Genomic DNA, 22,500 nt, shown 5'->3' on the forward strand with positions numbered 1-22,500 from the left:
GAGTTGTTTGTTTCTCTGTTGTTTATTATTTGTGTTGACGGGACGAGTTATCAGGGACACGCCACTGAAAGCAGAGAAGGAAGATTTTTCTTCAGTTTTGAGATCAAAGTCAACATTAAAGGTTTAAAAGTCCTAGTTTTCACAAACAAATTCAAAATGTCAAGAATAAAGTTTAGAAATGACCCAAAACTTTACTTCACTACTGAAATCTAAATGTTTTGTTAGGAAGAAAAGTTTAAATATTTAGAGAAATGCAGGATTTGCCTACAATACCCATAATGCCTGTTATAGATAAACAATATTCATCCAAATCATAAACTGTAACTTTCATCATCTGCAGCATAATAATAAGAATATTATTAATGAACAGTTTTATACATTTGTGAGTATTTAGTTAGAGACTTTTATTTTGAAGGGCTAATAGAAGCTAGTTTTGGATCTCTGTTTTTCCCGAGTGGGCCTGATGTGCTGTCCTACGTTTATCTGTGTCTGTGTCGTACACATGTTCTCCTGGTTTCATGTCACTGTGACGTGTTTGTTTGTGTTGTTGTTGTTTATCTGAGGGTCGGTGCACAGATGTTTTCTGTCAGTGGAGACCTCCAGCTGACAAACGTGTTGGTTTCTTCCTAAACATCCCCACTGGGCACCTGTCTCCAAACATTCTGGATTCAACATTGATTAAGTTTAATTCTGCCTTTAGAAGAGGACCCAAGTTTGTGTTGTTGTTGTTTGTAGCGGATGTGAGGGTATTTCCTGTTTGTTTGGTGAGGATCAGATAAAAATGTTCGTTTCTTCATCAGAATTTAAGCTGCTGGAATAAAAAATCCACTGAAGGATGAACTTTGTTTCTGGGTCGATGTTTATTTTTATGTGTCGTCTCTAAGGTCAAAACTCTTTCCCCTTTAATCCTTTAACCGTTTTCCAGAAGCTTTGTTCCTGTTTGGTTTATTCTAACAGAATAACGCTGCTCCTCCTCCCAGAACCCGCTCGGCAGAACCATTCAGGCTCCTTCTTTTGTTTCTCTGCTCAGATGAGAAAGTGATGGCGGACGACGAGTTCACGTGTGACCTCTTCCGCTTCCTGCAGCTTCTCTGTGAAGGTCACAACAACGGTGAGCTCCTGCAGACCAGATCCGTCGCTCTCGTTCAGGTCCTGCAGCGGCGGCTCGGTAGCTCTGGCCTCTGTTAATCATCCTGGTTCCTGTTCTGTTCTTAGATTTTCAGAACTACCTGAGAACTCAGACGGGCTGCACCACCATCATCAACATCATCATCTGCACGGTGGACTACCTGCTACGACTGCAGGTCCCTCTCATGCACACACACACACACACACACACACACATACACGTACACATACACACACACACACACACGTACACGTACACATACACACACACACGCGCACACACACATACACGTACACATACACACACACACACGTACACGTACACATACACACACACACACACACACACACACACGTACACATACACACACACACGCGCACACACACATACACGTACACATACACACACACACGCGCACACACACGCACATACACACACATGCGCTCACACACACACACACGTGCGCACGCACACATACACACACATGCGCGCACACACGCGCATGCAGACACACACACACACACATGCGCGCGCACACGCGCATGCACACACACATGCGCACACGTGCGCACGCACACACACACACACATGCGCGCACACACGCGCATGCAGACACACACACACACACACGCACACACACATGCGCACACACGCGCATGCACACACACATGCGCATGCACACACACACACACACGTACACACATGCACACACACACACACGTACACACATGCACACACACACACACACGTGCACGCACACACGCACATGCACACGTACACACACGCACACATACACACACACATACACACGCGCACGCACGTGCATGCACACACACACACACACACGTACACACACACACGCGCGCGCACACACACATGTGCGCATGCACATACACACACACGTACACACACACACGCGCATGCACATACACACACACGTACACACACACACGCGCGCGCGCACACACACACATGTGCGCATGCACATACACACACACGTACACACACATACACACATATGCACCTTAACTGAGGTATGTATGAGCTGACATTCAGTTTCCTTCTGCGTGGGACTGAAGGACAAGCTCAGCGAAGGTGTTTCTCCTAATTTTCTAAATTTTTCCAGAAATGGATAAAAAAAATTCTTTAAAGTTTAACAGACTAAAACTTGTTTGCTCTGTTTAAGATGAAAGGAGCGTTTTGGTGGTTTTGGTTCGACCAGAACTGTTTTCCACCATCAGAACCCCTGAAACTGAATCTTCTTCATCATTTCTAGAGATAAATTGGAGAAAAAAACAGTTTTTTGCCCGCATGATAAGTTAAACCTGAACACTTTCATGGCTCTGGAGTGGAGTCGATCTGGCAGAACGGCGCCACCCAGTGGCCTGATGGTGTCAGACCAGTCTGTCCCAGTTCTGTCTGATTAACCAGTGGGTTAAAGACGACTCTAAAACCAGTCTCCCCAGTCTGGCTGCCTTCTTTTGTAACGTAAAAATCAAAAATACTAATTTAATTATTTTGCTTCCAATGTGCAAAAACAGCCAATCAGAACATTTTGACACTCAAACGTAAGTTTAGCTAAAATGTTTTCAGTGGAAACAAAATATAATCCGTACGAACTTTTAGATTCAGATTGATTAGATTCAGTTAGAGAATATAAAACATGACCTGTTTACCTCTTATCCCCCATCTGCAGGAGTCCATCAGTGACTTTTACTGGTACTACTCAGGGAAAGACATCATCGACGAGCCCGGCAAGAGGAACTTCTCCAAAGCGATGACCGTCGCCAAGCAGGTCTTCAACAGCCTGACTGAGTACATCCAGGTGAGAAATTACAGCATGAAAGAAGGAAATAAAAAACATCGGTGAGGTTCCCGGGAGCGCTCCTGGAGGAACTCCATCCTTTGACTTCTTCTCCTGCTGGCCCAGGAGGACGTTTGTCCACTAGGACGATGAGACCTGTGGAGTTTCTGTCTTTCAGGGTCCGTGTACGGGGAACCAGCAGTCTCTGGCCCACAGCAGGTTGTGGGATGCTATCGTTGGCTTCCTGCACGTTTTTGCTCACATGATGATGAAACTTGCTCAGGTGAGACCACAGCTGATACACCTGTTTATTATTTATGTTTAGTACACTAAAAAGTACAGCACCCATAATATTTACTGGTATTTATTATTATAAAAGAAAGTATTTGTGAAGTACAGTCTCCGTATTTCACGTCCTCGCTACGGGCCATCGGCCTTTGCTGGGCTCGCTCTTCTGTTCTAACATATTTGGACATACCGTTTAACATAGATGCACATTTATTTATTTTCTTTAAAATATCAATAACAAACATTTGAACCTTTTCCCTAAAAGATAGTATGAACTGAAATAAATTAATGTTATTTTCTTTCTTTTTAAAGGATTTGAACCTTTTTTTTTTACTGTTTTTCTTGTTTTTAGAATAATTTTTAGAATTTATGTTCCAAAATTTCTGTTTTAATTAACATTTAATTTAAGCAAAAGCATAGAAATATTTTCTCTTTATTGTGGAAAAATATTTTAAATGTTTTTCTCATCGTTTCAAAAGGCCTGACCGTGTGATGGAAACAATATTTTCCTCATTTTTATTAAATGTTATGTGTGATAAAATATTGTTTTAGTTTTCTAACATTAAAAAAAATTCATCCTTTTTCTGGCTGAAAGTTTTGGACATTTTCTAATTATTTCTGATTTTTCTTTTTGAAACATTTTAATAATATTTTGATCAAATGAAGTTTCTTTAATTTTATGTTTATTTTGAATGAAAAAAATCTACTTTTTTCCTCAACATTTTAACAGTAAAATAAAGTAGTCTTTATTTTGACCCTAATATGTTGCCGTAGACGAACAAACGGATTGTTGACTGGAAACCGAAGCCTGAGTTTAAAACTTGAATGCCGTAGATGAGTAAGCGTTGAAGTCTGGACCGTAAACGGGTTCGGACGTTGATGTTTGCCTGTTTATCCCGTCAGATGCATCCTGGACAAAGAGACGGAGTAAGACTCGGTGTTGTCCTGCCCTCTCATTGTTTTCCCAACGTTTTCCCATTGAAAGCGTTCCCGTCTTGCCGCTGCTCATTTCATGGCTGTTTTTGTGACGCTGGGATTTCTCTGCTGTGGATCTGAAACGGGATCTGCGTCTGAGAAATCCCTTGCCTGGAAAAGCCTCTGCTTTCCATCCGTTTACGTGCCTTTCTCCTTCCGGTCGTGCTGGTTTTGTTTCTGTGGAAGTAAACTGAAATCTTCTCCATGTCTAAACGCAAACCCAGGATCGTTTCTGGAGTAGAACTCACGCTGAGGTAGCGTCTCCTCTCTCGTACTTCAGAGGAAGTTCCTGCATCTTCAGATCTAACTGAAAATCAAACTCGTGTCCGTGAAATGCGAACAAACGGCTTTCACTTGATGCTCCTGCAGGATTCCAGTCAGATTGGACTGTTGAAGGAACTGCTGGACCTCCAGAAGGACATGGTTGTGATGCTCCTGTCTCTGCTGGAAGGTAAGGTCCCACCACGGCGCTGGACTTCTCCTTATCCCAGCGGGAGGGTGGTTGTGAAACGTTCCCGTTTCTCCTGCTGCTTTCAGGCAACGTGGTTAACGGCACCATCGCCAGGCAGATGGTGGACATGCTGGTGGAGTCCTCCAGCAACGTGGAGATGATCCTCAAGTTCTTCGACATGTTCCTGAAGCTCAAAGACATCGTGGCGTCTGACGCCTTCCGGGACTATGTGACAGATCCACGCGGGCTCATCTCAAAGAAGGACTTCTCCAAGGCCATGGACAGCCAGAAGCAGTACTCGCCTTCAGAAATCCAGTTCCTCCTCTCCTGCTCCGAGGCCGACGAGAACGAAATGATCAACTTTGAGGAATTTGCCGATCGTTTCCAGGAGCCAGCGAAGGACATCGGGTTCAACATCGCGGTTCTGCTCACAAACCTGTCTGAGCACGTTCCCCACGACACCCGCCTGAAGAACTTCCTGGAGCAGGCCGAGAGCGTGCTGAACTACTTCCGGCCGTTCCTCGGGCGCATCGAGATCATGGGCGCCAGCAGGAAGATCGAACGCATCTACTTCGAGATCAGCGAGGCCAACAGGAACCAGTGGGAGATGCCTCAGGTCCGAGAGTCCAAGCGACAGTTCATCTTCGACGTGGTCAACGAGGGCGGCGAGAGCGAGAAGATGGAGATGTTCGTGAACTTCTGCGAGGACACCATCTTTGAAATGAACATCGCAGCTTCCATCTCCGAGCCCGAGGGAGATGGGGAGGAGGAGGAGGATGACGAAGAGGAGGAAGAGGGTGGCGGAGACGAAGCGGAGCCTGCTGACGGCGAGGAAGGCAACGGAGAGGCCGAAGTTCCTGAGTCCACATCCGCCTTTGCAGATTTCCTGAAGAGCGTGGTGAACTTTTTCAGCATGTTCACCTTCCGGAACCTCCGACGCCGATACCGCAAACTCCGAAAGATGACTGTGAAGGAGATGGTGGTCGGCCTGGTGACCTTCGTCTACACCCTCCTGATGGGAATCCTCATATTCGTCTACAGCATCTGCAAAGGCTTCTTCACGCTCATATGGAAGGTCCTGTTTGGTGGAGGCCTGGTGGAGGGCGCCAAGAAGATGACCGTCACGGAGATCTTAGCCAGCATGCCGGATCCGACTCAAGATGAAGTTCACGGAGATGCTCCACCTGAACCGGGAGCCAGAGAGGTCCAGGAGATGGACGGAGGGGCAGACCTCCTAGATACCGTGGGTGGAGAAGAAGAGGAGGAGGCCGGAGAAGAAGGAGAAGGTGGACGTCTGCCTGGATTCGATAAGCCCGGAGGACTCGGAGACTTTGGAGAAACGACAACAGAAGAGCCTCCAACTCCAGAGGGAACGCCGCTGCTGAAGAGGAAGCTGGTGAGTTTATTTATCCGTCATCAGTCTGAGCTCAGCTCCTCGTTGAATCAGCGCGATGGGCAGAATTAGTGTCTTACTGACCTGCAACCGTCCGTCTGCAGCTGGCTGGAGGAGCAGAGGGAGCGGGGGAGGAGGAGAAGGCGGAGCCTGTGGAGGAGGTCCCCCAGGAGACGGAGAAGGCAGAGTGAGCTGCCGCTGCTGCTGCTGCTGCTGCTGCTGCTGCTGGCATCCTTTTGTGTTTGTAGCTGCTGAAAGGGAAACCCTGTGTGTGTGTGTGTGTGTGTGTGTGTGTGTGTGTGTGTGTGTGTGTGTGTGTGTGTGTGTGTGTGTGTGTGTGTGTGTGTGTGTGTGTGTGTGTGTGTGTGTGTGTGTGTGTAGCACTGAGAATGGAGAGAAGACGGAGAAAGCGGAACCAGAACCTGAAGTGAAGGAGGAAGAGCCGGAGCTGGCGGAGGAGAAGACCGTGAAGACGAAGACGAAGCGGGACAAGAAACCTGCGGAGGAAGGCTTCGAGCTGTGGAACGAGCTGGAGGTCCAGAGGGTCAAGTTCATGGTGAGCATCATCTCCCAGCTGTAGCTCCGCCCCCTTTGGAGCTCTACAACTCGGGTAGATTCCACCGTAAAACATCACCTCCACATGGCTGAGCCACGTGGGTTTGTGGCTACCATGGTGACCCTAATGAGCCACCAGCAGCAGCTTTAACGTTTCTCAGCGTGGGCCGTTGTTTCGTGACCTTCAGCTCGGTTCTGCCTACTCGCCTCCATGTTTGGGTGTACATGAAGGATGCTCGGCTGCAGGTGGGGAGCGACCTCTCGGCCAACAGGAAGTGACGTGTTTGTTCTTCTCACACAGAACTACCTCTCCCGTAACTTCTACAACCTCCGCTTCCTGGCTCTGTTCATCGCCTTCGCTCTGAACTTCATCCTGCTCTTCTACAAGGTGTGAGCTCTTTGATCCAGTCTGACCGCACCCGAGCAACTAACCACTTCCTGTTGTACCTTTGCAGGTGTCTGACACCCCACCGGGCGAGGAGGAGTTTGAGGGCTCTGGTCTGTTTGAGGGTTCTGGCCTCTTCGAAGGTTCTGGCGCTGACGAGGACGGGTCTGGATTAGAGGAGGGCGGGGAAGACGATGACGAAGAAGGTCCGCTGTACTACTTTTTGGAAGAGAGCACCGGCTACATGGAGCCGGCCATGGCGTTCTTCGGGATCGTCCACACCATCATCTCCTTCCTCTGCATCATCGGCTACAACTGCCTGAAGGTGCGTTTCCTCCTCGCGGCTTCCAGGACATCCACCGCTTTCTTTCTTCACGTGCTTCATCTCTCCCGTCCTCCTCAGGTCCCGCTGGTTATCTTCAAACGAGAGAAGGAGCTGGCCAGAAAGCTGGAGTTTGATGGTCTTTACGTCACGGAGCAGCCTGAAGACGACGACATCAAGGGCCAGTGGGACCGGCTGGTCCTCAACACTCCGTAAGAACCTCAGCCTTCCACCGTCCGCCTCGTCGTCTAACCTCGCCGTCATACTTACCCACAATCTGCTTTCAGGACGTTCCCCAACAACTACTGGGACAAGTTTGTGAAGCGGAAGGTGAGTCTTTCACGTGAAACGCGTGTTTATCACCAGAACGTGTGTTAAAGCCACGTCTGCGTCGGATCTCCAGGTTCTGGATAAATACGGTGACATCTACGGTCGAGAGAGGATCGCCGAGCTGCTCGGGATGGATCTGGCATCTCTGGACGTCAGCGCCATGACGCACGAGAAGAAGCCTGAACCGGACACCTCCATGTTCAGCTGGTACCCCGTCAGCCTCCGTCTCACACTCACACGTCTGCTGCTGAGCGCCGTAGATCTGGGTGCTGTTTGTGTTTGAGCGCGTGAAACCGCTGCTGTGGATGTTAGCGTGGACGAGGCTCGGCGGCCATCTTTACTGTGGCTGCTAGCAGACCGGGTTCTGTGCGTGGTGTCGGGTGGGCGAAACGAAGCCCACGCGGCGTAATCTCACACACCTGTCGCGTTTGCAGCTCCACTAACAGCACGCTCCTCCTCTCCTTGCAGGATTACGTCCATCGACGTGAAATATCAGATCTGGAAGTTTGGTGTGGTCTTCACCGACAACGTGAGTGGAGCAGCGGCTTGTGTTCTGTTGGGTTCTGTTGTTGTTGCTCACACGCTGCCCTCTGACCTCTTAGACCTTCCTCTACCTGGTCTGGTACATGCTGATGTCGTTGCTCGGACACTACAACAACTTTTTCTTTGCCTGCCACCTTCTGGACATCGCCATGGGCGTCAAAACGCTGCGCACCATCCTGTCCTCCGTTACCCACAACGGCAAACAGGTGAGGCTTGTGCTAGCGACGGGTTTGTGCATCAGAACCCCGAAGTGACCCGGTTCGCGTCTGTTCTGTGCAGCTGGTGATGACGGTGGGGCTGCTGGCCGTGGTGGTGTACCTGTACACCGTGGTGGCCTTCAACTTCTTCAGAAAGTTCTACAACAAGAGCGAGGATGAGGACGAGCCGGACATGAAGTGTGACGACATGATGACTGTGAGTGGAGGACAGCTCGTGTGTTTAAAACCCGACCTCCGGGCTGACCCTGTTCTCCTCCTAGTGCTACCTGTTCCACATGTACGTCGGCGTGCGCGCCGGTGGCGGCATCGGAGACGAGATCGAGGACCCGGCGGGCGACGACTACGAGCTGTACCGAGTTGTCTTCGACATCACCTTCTTCTTCTTCGTCATCGTCATCCTGCTGGCCATCATCCAGGGTGAGTCGACGCCGCAGAAACTTTAACCCGGCATCAAGATGGCCGCCGCCGCCGCACCTTTTGGCGTGAATGCAGTCGGTTTTGCAGACGCGGTTTCCTAGTAGCTCTCCTGTGTGTCAGGTCTGATCATCGATGCTTTTGGAGAGCTGAGAGACCAGCAGGAGCAGGTCAGAGAGGACATGGAGGTAAGAAGAGCAGGAGGTCCGCGCGAGTCTTCGTTGGCCGAACGTGCGTTTTAACGAGTCCGCTCCTCTCCTCTCAGACCAAGTGCTTCATCTGTGGAATAGGAAGTGACTACTTCGATACGACGCCGCACGGCTTCGAGACGCACACCTTAGAGGAGCATAACCTCGCCAACTACATGTGAGTCGCCTTTCAGGACGTCTGCACGTGGAACGCAGAGGCGTGCTCCTACGTTTGTGTGTGTCTTCCAGGTTCTTCCTGATGTATCTCATCAACAAAGACGAAACTGAGCACACGGGGCAGGTCGGTGATTCGACGGCCGCTTCACGTCGTCTGCCGTTGTCTTCCTCTCACCTTCCTCTCTTTTCAGGAGTCCTACGTGTGGAAGTTGTACCAGGAGCGCTGCTGGGACTTCTTCCCCGCCGGCGACTGCTTCCGGAAGCAGTACGAGGACCAGCTCGGCTAGAGTCCGCCGCCGCCGGCGTACGTCCGAGGAGAGGGAGGAGGAGGGAGCGATTCCACATCCAGAGAGGGGTTTAGCACGTCTGTGTCTTCGTTTTTAATGTGTCGGCGCGCTCCTCTGGTCCGTCAAAAGCTACGCACGCTCCAACTGCAGCTTTCCCGCCTGCAGCAGAACGACATTCAGGAAAAGCAGATTTTTAATCCCAGAGAGGTGAAAGAAATCCCGCCAGAGCCGTTAGATCCTGCGTTGGCCCCTCGGCCTTTTTCCCGTCTGAATGAGGTTTGCCTTGATTCGCTGCTGCCGTCAACGCTACTAGTGCCTATAGCAACGTCACCATGGCAACGCCCCACCTGTTACCGTAGCAACGACGTTGCAACCTCACTGCTTTTTCCGTTACCGTAGAAACGTCAATGCTTCTTTTAAGACTTTTATTTTTCAGTAACCTTTTTGTTTGTTTGTTTGTTTGTTTAAAGTCCAGGAAGTGACCTTTGAGACGCCGAACACCGTTTTCCTGACGGAGTCGGTGGCGAACTCAGAACTCGTCTGTAGAGTAAAGTCCTGATGAAACACGAAGACCTCACACACGTTAAATGTGTGTTTTTTGGTGTCCGTCGGCCCATTCCTCCGTGACGGCGCCGTCTGTCGGTGGCGGCAGCCATCTTGTATTTTAGGTTTGTGTCGTGAAGGAGACGATGGATCAGCTGTTTGGTTTTTCCTCAGAGGGAGCCGCTCTGCAGAAACAGACGGACATCCTGACGAATGTCAGAGTTAGAGTTTTGCTTTGAACCAGCCGAGCAAACCAAGCTGAAGGGACACTTACAGTCTTACGTTGCATCCCAGGGTGTGTGTGTGTGTGTGTGTGTGTTGAAACGGCGACACACACACGCTGATGGAGTTGTGTATTGTTGTTTATGCAGCTCTGGTCTGTTTTTAAGAGACTGCGGTGCTTTAAATGAAGTGGTGAATGTGTCTGATGCTAGCTGGCGTCTGTGTGACCGAGGCTCCGTCACAGATGAAGACGTTTGTTTGATCTTAAATGCGTATATTTATGTTTTCTTTAGAGCTCAGAGGTTTTCAGATCAGCTCTGCGGCGTTTTCGGACGGGAACACGCCACTTCCTGCTTGTGAAGCCTGTGATTGTGGAGAGAAGTGGTCTTAAACTGGAGGAAAGCTCCAGCCTGCAGCCAGAAGAGAGCGTCCGCTCTTACTTTAGCTTCGTTAGCGTTTCACTTTTCCTTTCCTCCAACTGAAGCCGTGTGTGTTTCCTTCTCATCGTGCCTCTTTCTGAACGCCGTCTGGTGTTAAACATGGCGGAGGCGGAGCGGTTAGGGTTAGAGACGTCCACAGACGTTACTCCTGTTTGCCTGAGTGTCCTCCGACAGAATAAACAGATTATTTTAAGGACAACTGGGACTTTGTCTTTTCTTTTTAAATCCGAGTTTCGGTGTGTTTGAAGTTCTTGAAGTTCGGATGTTTGGAACGAAGACGAGTTTAGTGGCAGAACAAAACCGAAGATTTTTATATCAACTTCTTAAAAATCTCACCTGAAAAAAAACAGAAATAAAAAAAGGTTTTTTTAATGTTTAAGCTGCAGCCAGTGGCTAATCAGTGTTACCGTGGTAACCAGCAGTCACTCAGTAAGATAACTGGGGTAACCACGAGTGACTTGGTAGTAGTAACCACTTGTGGTCATTTTGGTCACCATGGTAACCACACACCCGTGTCTCAGGAAGACCAACACGATGTCTGTGTCTGCAAAAGCTGCGGAAATTAGAAAAGGGTTTCTTCTAAGGGTCAAAGGTCACTGTGTGACATCATCATGCAGACAAACGTCCAGAAATCATCTGAATTAACTGAATAAAAAAACCTTTAGAGAGCTGCAGACATCTGTTCAGTCAGGTGAAATCCAACTTCCTGTGACCTGTTGAAACTCCAAATGATGCTTCATCAAAAGGGGGCGGGGCTTACTCACCTGTTTCACCATTGTTTACGAGGACGCTGTAACGTGATGAAGGAGCTATTCCTCAGGGTTATTTATCCTCTAACCACAGCTCCCTCTGACACAGCGCCAGAGTGCATGAAACAGCCTCGAGGTCATGCATTCGCTTCTAAACTGTTTACTTTCCAGCAATGAAGACAGAAGATGAAGACTCTTTTCTTTTATCAAAATCAAAGAACTCTATTTTCAATAAAGCTAATCAAAACAACTGCTGGTCAATAATAACCATGTGACCGATCTGTGAAATCACAATATTATGATTAATATGTTTTAATAAGGAATATGACTTATTCTAGTCACTAGACACGCTGATACACTAAAGTAAACAATCACATGACACATTGCTGTGCTGACCCAATCAGAACCTTCCTAGTCTGAAGCGTGGCGAGTCTCTGTGGTGTTTATAAATCTGTCAGCTTTGATTCGTCCAGAATCGAAAACATCCAGATTAATAAAACGGTTCCAACGCCATCTTAAGTTCAGTTCTCAAGTTCACCGCATGTTAAGTGAAGTACAGACAGGCCATCTGTACTTGTCTTTTCAAGCTGAGAACCATCAAGCTGGTAAAAATCTGTTGTTACCAACCAACAACGGTTCCTTTCAGAATAAAAGCTGAACTCGCTGACCCAAGGAGGGTCTCTTTTTGACGCTGTGAACCACCTGTCGCTTTTTACCTGGAGACTATCCAAGGACTGGTTTGTCGTGCTGTGACGCTGTTTCATCGGCTCCAGTACCAGAGGACGGTCGTGGACCTGGCATCCGAATCTGTAAGGAGCTCTCATTGAGGGTATGTGGATGCGACAGAATGGCGTCTCATGTGTTTATGACCACGGGTCTCAAACTCTGATCAGTTAGGAGCAAAACATCATCTCCCACTCAGACTTTGGTTCTCTGGATGCGAGGGTTCTGAATTTAACATCCTTCACCTCACACTTCATTCCAACAGAACATCCATCATTAGAGAGTTAGTCTTGTTAAATTGTTTAAATATTACTTAGTAATAAATTTCCTTAAACGTTTGAAAGTCTCTCTTCTCTTGTCTCTCAGTTAATACAAAGTGTTATTTAAAATCCCTGCAATAAAAAGATCCAATCTTCTGATTTAAGTAACCCAGTGTCCATGAGATGGGATTCATACTAGATATGGATCTTTAATGTCTTATGGTCCCAATTACATGTAATTAACATCTATCATTACAACGTTTTCCCTGCATCGTACCTCTAGAGTTCCCAACGCAGCGGCACGTTTCTATCTGCAGTCTCTTTATTTGGTGACGCTGCGCTCGGAGTCGTCAGGAGAAGAAACGATTTCTGCTGCATAAATAATTTATTTGTGCAAAGCTGCAAACGTCATAATTCAGGATAAAACTTCTGTGCTTTACATTAAAACCAAGTTTTCTTTGTGGCTTTTGGCTGAACTCTAATCTTCATCAAACATTAAAATTGTAAACGAGTGAAGCTTTCAGGATCCTCGCCCGTGGAGCCGCCTCACCCTGCCAAACATTAACCCGATCAGCCTCAGTGAGTCATGTTTGCAGAACATGGCTGTTCTCTGGGGTGATGGATGCAGGGAGCGGAGCCACCGGGTCTCGGGTCGGGTCTCGGGTCGGGTCTCAGGTGGAAAATTCCATTTTCATGATTTCATCTCCCAAAAGGACCAGAAACCTCATCCAGCTGTGCTTCTTACAGCTTCAGATGGACGTTAGGAGCCGAATCAGAGTTGGGCTCCAGCGTCTCTGGTGGATGAAGAGCATCAGAACATTTTGTTTTACTTGACAGTTTTGCTCCTTTAGCTAACGAATGACATTTTTGGGTGAAAGGATGAATTGTTGCACACACACTCCCTCTTTTGTGGGAGCGCCGCTCACCCTCAGGACCAAAGGTTAATTAGCTTCTTGTTTCTCTAAAGTCAACAGTTTCATGTTTGCTTGTTCTTCTCCACCCTTCCTTCATCCCGCCAGTATAAAAGCATGTTTCCTGTGTGATCGCCCACCTCTCTCTCTCTCTGCCGTCATGACCTTCGTGGCTCCTGCAGGCTACCAGCCGGTCTACTGCCCCGTAAGTATCCGCTGCTGCTGGACAGGTGCAGGTAGGATGGAGGAGGTGGCATCGATGTCATCGCCAACGGGACGATGATTAACGCTCATGATGGTCGGTGGATATAAAATCATCACAGTCGTTCATTTTATGAAACACTGAGCCAAAAAAGGAAATACACAAAAAACTAACAAGTTTTATGTATTTAAAATCATTCCTGAACCTAATTATTAGGTTTTTCTTCACAGTTCTGAAAAATGAAACTAGAACATCTGCATGATCATGATTTTAATCTAGATTAGAGATTAAACCGAATAAGGCCGGGCAGCCTTGATGCTTTTTATTGTCCGTCAGCAACTTTAAAATTATTCAAGTTTTTTATTTCAGAAGTAAAAAATTAAAAAACTCCTTTGTTTTACTTCTGCTTTTTAAACTTTCCCACACTTTAAACTTGGTGAGAGATAAACGTGTCCTTTTGTGTGACCTCCAGAGCATTCCCTATCTGGGTCCGATCCACGGAGGCCTGAGGGACGGGACGTCCATCTACATCCAGGGGTCCGTTGCCGAAGACGTCACCAGGTCAGCTGCAGCTGATCCACACGTTCTCATCGCCTCTAAAACAAACGGACCTGCCACCGTGGGCAGGGTTGTTGGTGAACCTGGAGGTCACACAGGTCATGAACCTGTGGGTCTTTGCTGGTTTTTGAGGAATCGGCCGCTCCCCGTTTGCAGACTGATCCTCAGGTACTTCAGGACTCGGTGACTCACCTGGTTTGTGTTCTCCAGGTTCGTCGTCAACCTTCTCTGTGGACCGTCTGACTCCAGCGACATCGCTCTGCACTTCAACCCTCGGTTTGACGGCCGGGACAAGGTGGTCTTCAACTCCCGTGTGAATGGATCCTGGGGGTCCGAGGAGAAGACCCACAGCATGCCGTTCTCCAGGGGGAATGCCTTTGAGATGGTCATCACGATCTCCTCCCAGGGATACCAGGTCAGGAAAGCCACACAGACAAGGATGTAATTTTCACTTTAGAAGTGGGGGGGGGGGGGGGGGGGGGGCACGGGGGGGGGGGGTCGGTATCTTTACAGTATGCTCTAATGGGAAACTGGCTTCAACACAAACGGTTGTTTTCCCTCTTGGTCCTAGAGCTCAACCAGTGTCAATTTAATATAGCGTAATATTGTTTTTGGATGGTAAAAGGTGCAGGGGTCAAAACTTGACTTTGGAAAAAGTGGGGGGGACATGTCCCCCCTGTCTCCCCCCCAAAATTACGTCCATGCACACAGATGTTAGGATGAACTGATCAGATGACCAGCTTCTCCTCCTGTTACAGTTTAAAGTCAACGGGAAAGAATTCTTCCTGCTCCCACATCGGATCTCTGTGGAACGCGTCCGTGCGATCCAGATTACGGGAGACGTTTCAGTCCAGACTGTTAACGTCATCGGAGTGAGTCCCTCATCGTCTGACCCCAGAAGAGCTTCTCCTACTGACTGCTGTCATTAGTTCACAGGGAATTATCGTGTTTGTTAACAAACTCCAGATTTAGGTAAAAAATAAACCTTAAAAATGACCAAAGATGACAGTGTGACACCTGTAGGGGGTGCTGTTTGCAAATTCACACATACATACGAAGGATTTAGTTTTAAAACTGTTTAATCTACATATTTAGAATCAAGATATAAACATTTTAAGTCATGTGAGAATATCAAAACCTGAATATCTGTAATCTCATCTAATTATTAATATTTAAAATACTAAATAAATAAAGTTGCATGAAGACATATTTCTCTATCTGAGGCATCAGAGTAAGGTTTTGTGAGCTTTAATCAGGCAGAGAGTCTGTTTTTATTATTCAGAAAGAACTTTATCAAGGTTTAATTCTGCATGTTTGGATTTGACTCAAAATATTTAGATTTTTTTTCTAAAGTTTATTTTCATTTATTCACAATTAAAAACAAAACACAAAAAAGGGTTGGAAAAATAAAAAATTAAAAAGAACAGAAATCAGCAAAACTTGTGTTATCTGTTCCCCTTAACCAAAATAAATACAAACGACAACAAAGTTATTATAGTTAAAGATGTCTGCCCTGGTTTACTGTTAATGATTTAACATCATTAATATTTAGATTTATGTTGAAAATGAAGCCGCAACTTTGCAACTTGTATGAATAACGTGTAAATATGAACTCCTCACCGTTACTTTTATAGGGAGCTCAACACAGCTGCAGGTTTCCTTTTATTGTGAAACGAACTATTTTTCCATCTTGTTTTTATTTATTTTGTTAAATCACAACAAACAAACGTTTATTTTTACACTTTGTGTGACGTTTTATCTCCACTGGTGCAACGGGGGTGAGTTTCTGAAAACAGAGCTGGGGGGGGGGGGGGGTCGTGACCTTTCACCTTCACAACAAACATTATTTAACTGGTTATTTGTGCCTGTTTTGAACACGTTTTAATGCTTTGATGTGGACTGGGAGGATGTCCAGGAGGGAAGTTGGGTAAACACGTAATGATCACACTAAACACACTAAACCTCCTCCGTTGCAGGGTGGACGTCCAGGAGGCCCTGGAGACGGCACCGGGGTAAAAAATCACTGCATTCAGTTTTACTGCAAACATGAAATGTACCCAAATGAACGTGTTTCTCGTGTTTTTTCCACCTAGGGTGGATTCCCAGGATCACATCTCCCAGTAAAACCACAGCAAACATCTTCACTGGTTTTTACACACATAATTATTAATATCTGTTAACCTTGACGTGATTTTTAATCTGGTTCCAGGGGATGGGCGGCCAGCCGGTCTACAACCCTGTAAGTGTTCCTTCACCTGTCCAGGTGTTTTACAGGTGCAGCTTGCTTCCAACAGAAGGACTTCTTCTGTGTTTTACTGGAAGTGATGGGACGATATTGGTGTTTTTGTCTTTTCTGCCCTCTTGTGGCTGTAAATATGAACTGCAGTGACCCAAAAGGAGGACGTGTGTGTTTTATTATCACTAAACGTTGTTTAATATGTTTAAGAAACTAATAATAACAACATTTATTATAATTATTATTCAGCTGCACACGATGAGGTCACGATGGAGTAAATGTTGGCGTTTCCTGTGTTTTTTAGTCTGTTCCGTACCACACCATGATCCCAGGAGGGATGCTCCCTAAGCGGACCGTCGTCATCCGAGGCGCGGTTCCATACGGAGCTACCAGGTGAGTGTGATGTCAGCGTGGCGTCCTGGAATCCCAACGTCAGATCGGACCTGACAGCAGCTCCCGTTGCAGGATGGGCATCAACTTTGTGGTGAGCAGAACCAAGGACATAGCTTTCCACATGAACCCCCGGATGAAGGAGGGCGTGGTGGTGAGGAACAGCAGGAGCGGAGGGCAGTGGGGCCCGGAGGAGCGAGAGCTCAGCACCAACCCCTTTCAGGAGGGCCAGTACTTTGATGTGAGGAACTTTCTGTTCTCTCCCTCATCTTGGTTTCTCTCCTCTGACCGACTCTTCTGTCTCTCAGGTGTCGATTCGCTGCGGAAACCAGGGGTTCAAGGTGTTTGTGAACGGGCAGCACTTGTTTGACTTCACACACCGAACTTCCTTCAACGACATCGACAAGCTGGAGATAGAAGGCGACGTCCAGATCTCCTACATTCACTTCTGATGGCTCCCCGGTCAGAAGGATGCCCCGCCCCCTGGGTTCCGAACCATGGGTCCTGTTTGGTGATTATGAATAAAGGCATAAATGTTAACTCCCCTGGTGTCGTTCGGGCCTTCACTCTCTGCTTTAAGAGGAAAAACCAGTCAGGTCACCATGGTAACCACACCTGACTCCCTGACAGGAAATTGACGACTCAAGCTAGAAGTGGCTGATGGTCGCACCTGGTCACAGGTGGGGGCGGAGCTTTCCCACCTGTAGTCCACGGGGACATGTCCCCGCAGCTGGACGCATGGCTCCCAGAAACCAGAGCTAATCCTGACGGTGATGTGGAAGAAGTTTAAACCTCAGACAGAAATGTTTCTTTCAGGTTTTTTTTTTATTTCTTTTGGAAAAATACTGTAGCAACTTTATAAAAGCACGGCTGTGACAAAATAAAGGCCGTCATAGCAAAAAGTTCCCGACATGTATAAAAACTCTACGAGAGACGCAGCCTAGACGCACTTTAGTCAAATACTGGCTCTTGGAAGGCACCTGGTGTCGCTTCTGCATTCAAAAGGCAGATCTGAGTAGAAACAGGAAGTTGTTTTGTTTCATAAAAACCGGTTTCAGCGCCGTTTAGCGGGATTCTGCACGTAAACAGACCCAAAGATCTGAGCTGTGAACTACCGTTAAAGTACCTGTGATGGTCACAGCGCTAAGTCTCCTCCCACATCTGCAGAGTGAACTAAGAGTACCGTAAATATTTATTTATGTATGTACACAATTATACATGAAAACATAAGTGCCCTGTTGTGCTGGAGTGGATGCTGAACTGGGTTTTGTTCCCAGCGCAACGCTCTAAAACGTCCCCAAACACGAGTGGAGGAAAGAAACCACGTCATGAAGTCTCCTCTGGGGATTAAAGGTGGAGCTTCAGCAGAATGTACAAAAACAAGTATCTACACTCAAAAAACACTTTAGTGCAAAAGTTTTACAGACCAGCATTAAAATAACTGTGCTTTCTCCATCGCCCTCTCTTTATCGCACCCTTCAGGTGGACGTCACGGGCTCCTGAGTTCGAGTAAACAAACGTAAATGTGTTTTATCCGCGGCTCAAATCACATCTCCCCATATGGTGTGTGTGTGTGTGTGTGAGTGTGTGTGTATGTGCATGCGTGCGTGTGTGTGTGTGCACGCATGAGCCTGTGTGTGTGTGCGCACGTGAGTGTGTGTGTGCACGTGTGAGTGTGTGTGAATGTGTGTGCGTGCGTGTGTGTGCATGTGTGTGTGTGTGCGCACGTGAGTGTGTGTGTGCACGTGTGAGTGTGTGAATGTGTGTGCGTGCGTGTGTGTGTGTGCGTGCGTGTGTGTGTGTGCATGTGTGCGCGTGTGCATATGCGTGTGTGTTCGTGCATGTGTGCGTGTGTGTGTGTGCATGCGGGTGTGTGCGTGTGTGTGTGTGCATATGCGTGTGTGTTCGTGCATGTGTGCGTGTGTGTGTGTGCATGCGGGTGTGTGCGTGTGTGTGTGTGTGTGTGTGTGTGTGTGTGCGTGCGCAAGTGTGTGTGTGCATGCGTGCGTGTGTGTGTGTGTGTGTGTGTGTGTGTGTGTGTGTGTGTGTGTGTGTGTGTGTGTGTGGGAACACTTTTCTGGACTCGGGGTTCCGGGATTTTCCTTTTATAATCAGGATTCATCTAGCCGAGTGAACTAGACCAAATTCTTGCTTTGCAAAGTTTGGTCTAGGCACGCTCCGTTGGAACCTCCGCAGCTCCTACCAGGACTCTGGCTGGCCAATCACAGCTCTCTAGAGGGGTTTCAAACACATAAAGAGCTGGGATTGGTCCATAATGGTGGGCCAATCATAGTGCTCTATCTGCTTAGTGAACAAATCACAGAGCTTTATCCGCTTTGTGGGCCAATCAGGGCACTCTATATGCCTGGTGGGTGGGATGATGCAACAGAGTGAAACAAGAGTATGTCACATTCATTGTCCAGTGGAATGTGGAGATCATTTGAAAGACAACGGTAGAACCCGCCCCACAACCGAGAGCCGTCAGTGGAGCGTGGCCAGACTAATATTACATTTATTTAGTCTGGCTTGCCAGGCTAGGATTCACCAGATTCTCCGGCGTTTGGGTGCTTTTAAAAAGTTTCTTTGCCATCAAAGCAAAACAAAAAGAGGCAGACGGGTTTTCCGTCCTTCGGTCTGGCAGTGTCGGAGCTGGATTCCCCTACGGGTTTAGTCAATCCCTGCAGAGGAATATTCCGCTGTTGCTGTTGAAATTCTCTGATTTTGCCGCCTGAACCCTAAAACTCACCTGGAAATGTGCTCGTCTTAAAAACAGGAGTTTGTTTTCTCGTAAATAGTTTGTGCAAATGAATGTTTCTTGCAGTCGGACATGCCGCGCTGCTGGACGCCCCGCCATGGCGCCGTTACTGCCAGGGCACTTTTGTGGTCCCATCCCGGTCCTCCAGCAGCTCGGCGGTGGGCGTGGAAGGCGGGGTGCGGTTGGGCGTGCTGTGGTGCGACGGCCGTAGAGGCAGCGTGGCCGTGGAGGACGACACCGGCATGTCCAGGCTCTCCAGGGAGTCGCACAGGGTCCGGTTGGTCTCGTGTTGTGGGCAGAGGACATAGCGGTTGGGCTGGTGGACCTCCACCGTGGTCACGGAGTCCAGCGCTTTCAGGCAGAGAGGAGACGACCCTCCGATGGGGTCACGGCCACCGACAGCCCCCAGCTCCGTAGGGGACTCGTCCATGTTGACGTAGAGGATCTCCTCTGGGTCCTGGGGATCTGGCAGATCATCCAGGGCCTTTTCCAGCTCGCAGCGCAGCGTCTCAAAGGACGGACGGTCCTTTGGACTCAGCAGCCAGCAGGAGAACATCAACGCGTAGCTGCAGAGCAGGAAGAGAAGAACGGACACGGTTTATCCAACTAACTGGTCAAACATGAAGGAATCGTTTTGATTTTAGCCGTAAACCTGAAAATAATCCGGGAATCTGGAGGTGACTTAAATCATTTAAGGATGTTTTAAATCCAAAACGTGATCCGGGGAGGAGTGGACACTCACACAGAGTCCAGACAGTCCGGAGGCTGTTTCAGACGGTTCCCTTGTCTCAGGTAATCATAAATCTCGCTGTTTTCCACCCCGGGGTACGGCGTCTGCCCTCGAGTGGCGATCTCCCACATGGTGACTCCAAACGACCACTAACGAAAACCAGAAAACAGACTCAACCTCCAACTACGGAATAAAAACCATCACATCTAAAAGTTTCACTTTAAACACGATCATTTAAAACTGAATCTGGGGTTCGGAGACCCCGTCTGTGGCTGTGTGAGTCAGCTCTTCACGCTTTATAGGAACGATGTGCAGGAAGAACGCAGACAGGAACGTCGGTAAATAATCCAGCGTTGAGCTAACTCAGAGAATCTGAGACCTCACGGGACCTCGTCGCTCTGTCTGAGGTCCTAAAGGTCAGGCTAGCTCACAACCACCAGATTCATGCTTCGATGTCTTACGTTTGCCTCTCAGTGTTTTATTATTTAGGTAAAGATTCTGCTGGCGGGACTCACCACGTCACTCTTTGTGGTGTAGACGCGGTCGGCGAGGCTCTCGATGGCGATCCATTTAACGGGCATCTTGGAGATCCGTCCCTGTCGGTAGTAATCCCCGTTGTAGATCTTCTTAGAGAGGCCGAAGTCAGCGACACAAACGTTCATGTTCTCATTCAGCCTGGGACACACACACACACACACACACACACACACACACACACACACACACACACACACACACACACACACACACACAGTGATGATTACACTGCTCTGATGGGCTCTTCTCTCAGCTCCTGCTGAATCACAGCGGTTTCGCTTCCCCGGAGGACGGTTTGGGACCCGCTGAGCAGCAGCTGAGAGAGCCAACAGGAAGATGAACAGGAAGTGAAACCATGGAAACGGCTTACATGCAGTTGCGCGCGGCCAGGTCTCTGTGAATGAAGTTCTTGCTGCTGAGGTACTCCATGCCGCGGGCGATGTCGGTCATGAACTTGACCAGCATGTGAGACGGGAGGTACTGCAGGACAGAGGAGGGTTAGTCATCACGGCGGTGGCTCCAGCTCTGCTCAGCAGGGGGCGCCAAATCCCCTTTTAGAGCCCGAACAGGTTCTGGCCTCTTCCCGTGGGAACAAACTGATGTGAGGCAGATTTTAGAAGTTACTCTGCTGATGTTTTCATATTTTCTGCATGAGTCTTGCTCTGATTGGACTTTGTTTTGCTCATCGGGACTCTTCAGGGACGCACGGCGATGCTGGACGCCGTCCATTAGAGCTCACACAGCAAAGAAAGTTGCGTTTTGGAAGCTTCAGACAGACAGAGATGCCAAAAAGATCTGAGACTAACTTGATGAAGTCCTGCTGACGGGACGTTTGTGTGAACACATGAAAGTGTGTGTGTGTGTGTGTGTGTGTGTTGCTGACTAACTCACAACAGGACAGTCTCCCAGCCGCGAGTACAGCAGGTAGCTGTGCAGATCTCCGTGCTTCATGTAGGGCAGGATGACCACAGGTGAGGGGTACCCTTCACTCTCCACAGTCTGTAGACACACACCTGGAAAACACGTCGGCTCAGTCAGCACACACCTGTGTGTGAGAGACACGCCCCCGACCGGGCAGCAGATCCTTTACATTTAATCATTCCTTTGGAATCTCTGGATAATCGGATCTGATCATCAAGAACGTTCCTGACGACTGAAACCCGATCTATCCATCGAGCTGACCTCTGACCTCCCGGATAAGTGGAGTTTGAGGATCATATCATAGAAGATGGAGCATTTCCTGTGTTTGTTTGTCAGATCAGGTTTTAAAAGAGCTAAAGTCAAACGCTGATCCAGGCGAGGAAGTTCAGAGTTTCTGAGTTTTACCGGCGAACCGCTCGTCAGACGCTGAGATCTGGATGCTAGAGGAGCTCCGAGGAGCTGCCAGCCAATCACATGTTTGCACATCATGAATATTAATGAGTAAGACTCCCACCCAAACAAACTTCTACCCCTGAAACAGGAGCGCCGGGACACAAAACGACCCCCCATCAGCACCAGAGGCGCTTTTCTGACTCACCCAGGAGCCTCATGACGTTGGGATGGTCGAACTCCTTCATGCAGGCGGCTTCACGCAGGAAGTCTTCCATCTCTGAGCGAGTACAGATGGCAACTGCACAGGTGACAACAGGTGAGACGGTCAGGTGTTGTTCAGGTTTTTTTTAGGGTCGTTGCTCCCGTAAACATTTTCGTTATTTTCTGATCTAAAGAGCAGATTTTTTCCTCTTGCCGTGAACTTTGGTTAAAGTAAAACGGCGGAAGCTGCAGAGCACGTCTCACTCACTT

General features: G+C 48.2%; 3 protein-coding genes across 14 annotated transcripts in view; 2 read left to right on the plus strand and 1 right to left on the minus strand.

Annotated features, from left to right (window-relative positions):
• The window catches only part of ryr1b (ryanodine receptor 1b (skeletal)), a 116,658-nt gene extending 106,968 nt beyond the window's left edge, over window positions 1-9,690 (plus strand). For 6 of the 11 annotated variants that reach the window (XM_054742297.2, XM_070543689.1, XM_070543690.1 and 3 more), the window contains 23 exons: window positions 1,031-1,111; window positions 1,216-1,304; window positions 2,826-2,954; window positions 3,112-3,216; window positions 4,125-4,148; window positions 4,421-4,450; window positions 4,566-4,647; window positions 4,734-6,043; window positions 6,145-6,227; window positions 6,422-6,596; window positions 6,897-6,983; window positions 7,051-7,305; window positions 7,384-7,514; window positions 7,590-7,632; window positions 7,706-7,839; window positions 8,101-8,161; window positions 8,235-8,381; window positions 8,455-8,589; window positions 8,654-8,810; window positions 8,931-8,995; window positions 9,073-9,173; window positions 9,245-9,296; window positions 9,364-9,690. In XM_054742297.2, the coding sequence (XP_054598272.1) occupies window positions 1,031-1,111; window positions 1,216-1,304; window positions 2,826-2,954; window positions 3,112-3,216; window positions 4,125-4,148; window positions 4,421-4,450; window positions 4,566-4,647; window positions 4,734-6,043; window positions 6,145-6,227; window positions 6,422-6,596; window positions 6,897-6,983; window positions 7,051-7,305; window positions 7,384-7,514; window positions 7,590-7,632; window positions 7,706-7,839; window positions 8,101-8,161; window positions 8,235-8,381; window positions 8,455-8,589; window positions 8,654-8,810; window positions 8,931-8,995; window positions 9,073-9,173; window positions 9,245-9,296; window positions 9,364-9,459 (3,572 nt within the window). In that variant the 3' untranslated portion in view covers window positions 9,460-9,690. The remainder of the gene's footprint in view (window positions 1-1,030; window positions 1,112-1,215; window positions 1,305-2,825; window positions 2,955-3,111; window positions 3,217-4,124; window positions 4,149-4,420; window positions 4,451-4,565; window positions 4,648-4,733; window positions 6,044-6,144; window positions 6,228-6,421; window positions 6,597-6,896; window positions 6,984-7,050; window positions 7,306-7,383; window positions 7,515-7,589; window positions 7,633-7,705; window positions 7,840-8,100; window positions 8,162-8,234; window positions 8,382-8,454; window positions 8,590-8,653; window positions 8,811-8,930; window positions 8,996-9,072; window positions 9,174-9,244; window positions 9,297-9,363) is intronic. The other 5 variants (XM_054742303.2, XM_070543692.1, XM_015950766.3 and 2 more) reach the window with 1 other exon arrangement.
• Window positions 9,691-13,245: 3,555 nt separating this feature from the next.
• Window positions 13,246-17,233, plus strand: LOC107379826 (galectin-4). Its single transcript, XM_015950756.3, has 10 exons — window positions 13,246-13,512; window positions 13,982-14,070; window positions 14,278-14,482; window positions 14,826-14,939; window positions 16,044-16,079; window positions 16,161-16,187; window positions 16,277-16,306; window positions 16,608-16,696; window positions 16,769-16,934; window positions 17,002-17,233. The coding sequence occupies exons 1-10, from the start codon at window positions 13,375-13,377 to the stop codon at window positions 17,143-17,145; spliced, it is 1,038 nt and encodes a 345-aa protein (XP_015806242.1). The 5' UTR covers window positions 13,246-13,374; the 3' UTR covers window positions 17,146-17,233.
• Window positions 17,234-19,275: 2,042 nt separating this feature from the next.
• LOC107379825 (tyrosine-protein kinase receptor UFO) overlaps window positions 19,276-22,500 on the minus strand; it is a 24,754-nt gene continuing 21,529 nt past the window's right edge. For both annotated transcript variants that reach the window (XM_054742306.2, XM_054742304.2), the window contains exons 14-20: window positions 22,499-22,500; window positions 22,235-22,327; window positions 21,607-21,728; window positions 21,086-21,195; window positions 20,694-20,853; window positions 20,191-20,327; window positions 19,276-20,014 (exon numbers count right to left, since the gene is read on the minus strand). The exon at window positions 22,499-22,500 is cut by the window's right edge and continues 76 nt beyond it. In XM_054742306.2, the coding sequence (XP_054598281.1) occupies window positions 19,555-20,014; window positions 20,191-20,327; window positions 20,694-20,853; window positions 21,086-21,195; window positions 21,607-21,728; window positions 22,235-22,327; window positions 22,499-22,500 (1,084 nt within the window). In that variant the 3' untranslated portion in view covers window positions 19,276-19,554. The remainder of the gene's footprint in view (window positions 20,015-20,190; window positions 20,328-20,693; window positions 20,854-21,085; window positions 21,196-21,606; window positions 21,729-22,234; window positions 22,328-22,498) is intronic.

The sequence above is a fragment of the Nothobranchius furzeri genome, chromosome 13 (assembly GCF_043380555.1).
Source record: "Nothobranchius furzeri strain GRZ-AD chromosome 13, NfurGRZ-RIMD1, whole genome shotgun sequence".
Lineage (NCBI taxonomy): Eukaryota > Metazoa > Chordata > Actinopteri > Cyprinodontiformes > Nothobranchiidae > Nothobranchius > Nothobranchius furzeri.

What these genes read in the sequence shown, in the direction of transcription:
- LOC107379826 (XM_015950756.3), top strand. Translation starts at nt 13,375, where the DNA reads ATGTTTGCTTGTTCTTCTCCACCCTTCCTTCATCCCGCCAGTATAAAA. An exon ending in AGACTGTTAACGTCATCGGA is followed by an intron (nt 14,940 to 16,043) that starts GTGAGTCCCTCA and finishes CCTCCGTTGCAG; the next exon opens with GGTGGACGTCCAGGAGGCCC. An exon ending in GCCCTGGAGACGGCACCGGG is followed by an intron (nt 16,080 to 16,160) that starts GTAAAAAATCAC and finishes TTTTCCACCTAG; the next exon opens with GGTGGATTCCCAGGATCACA.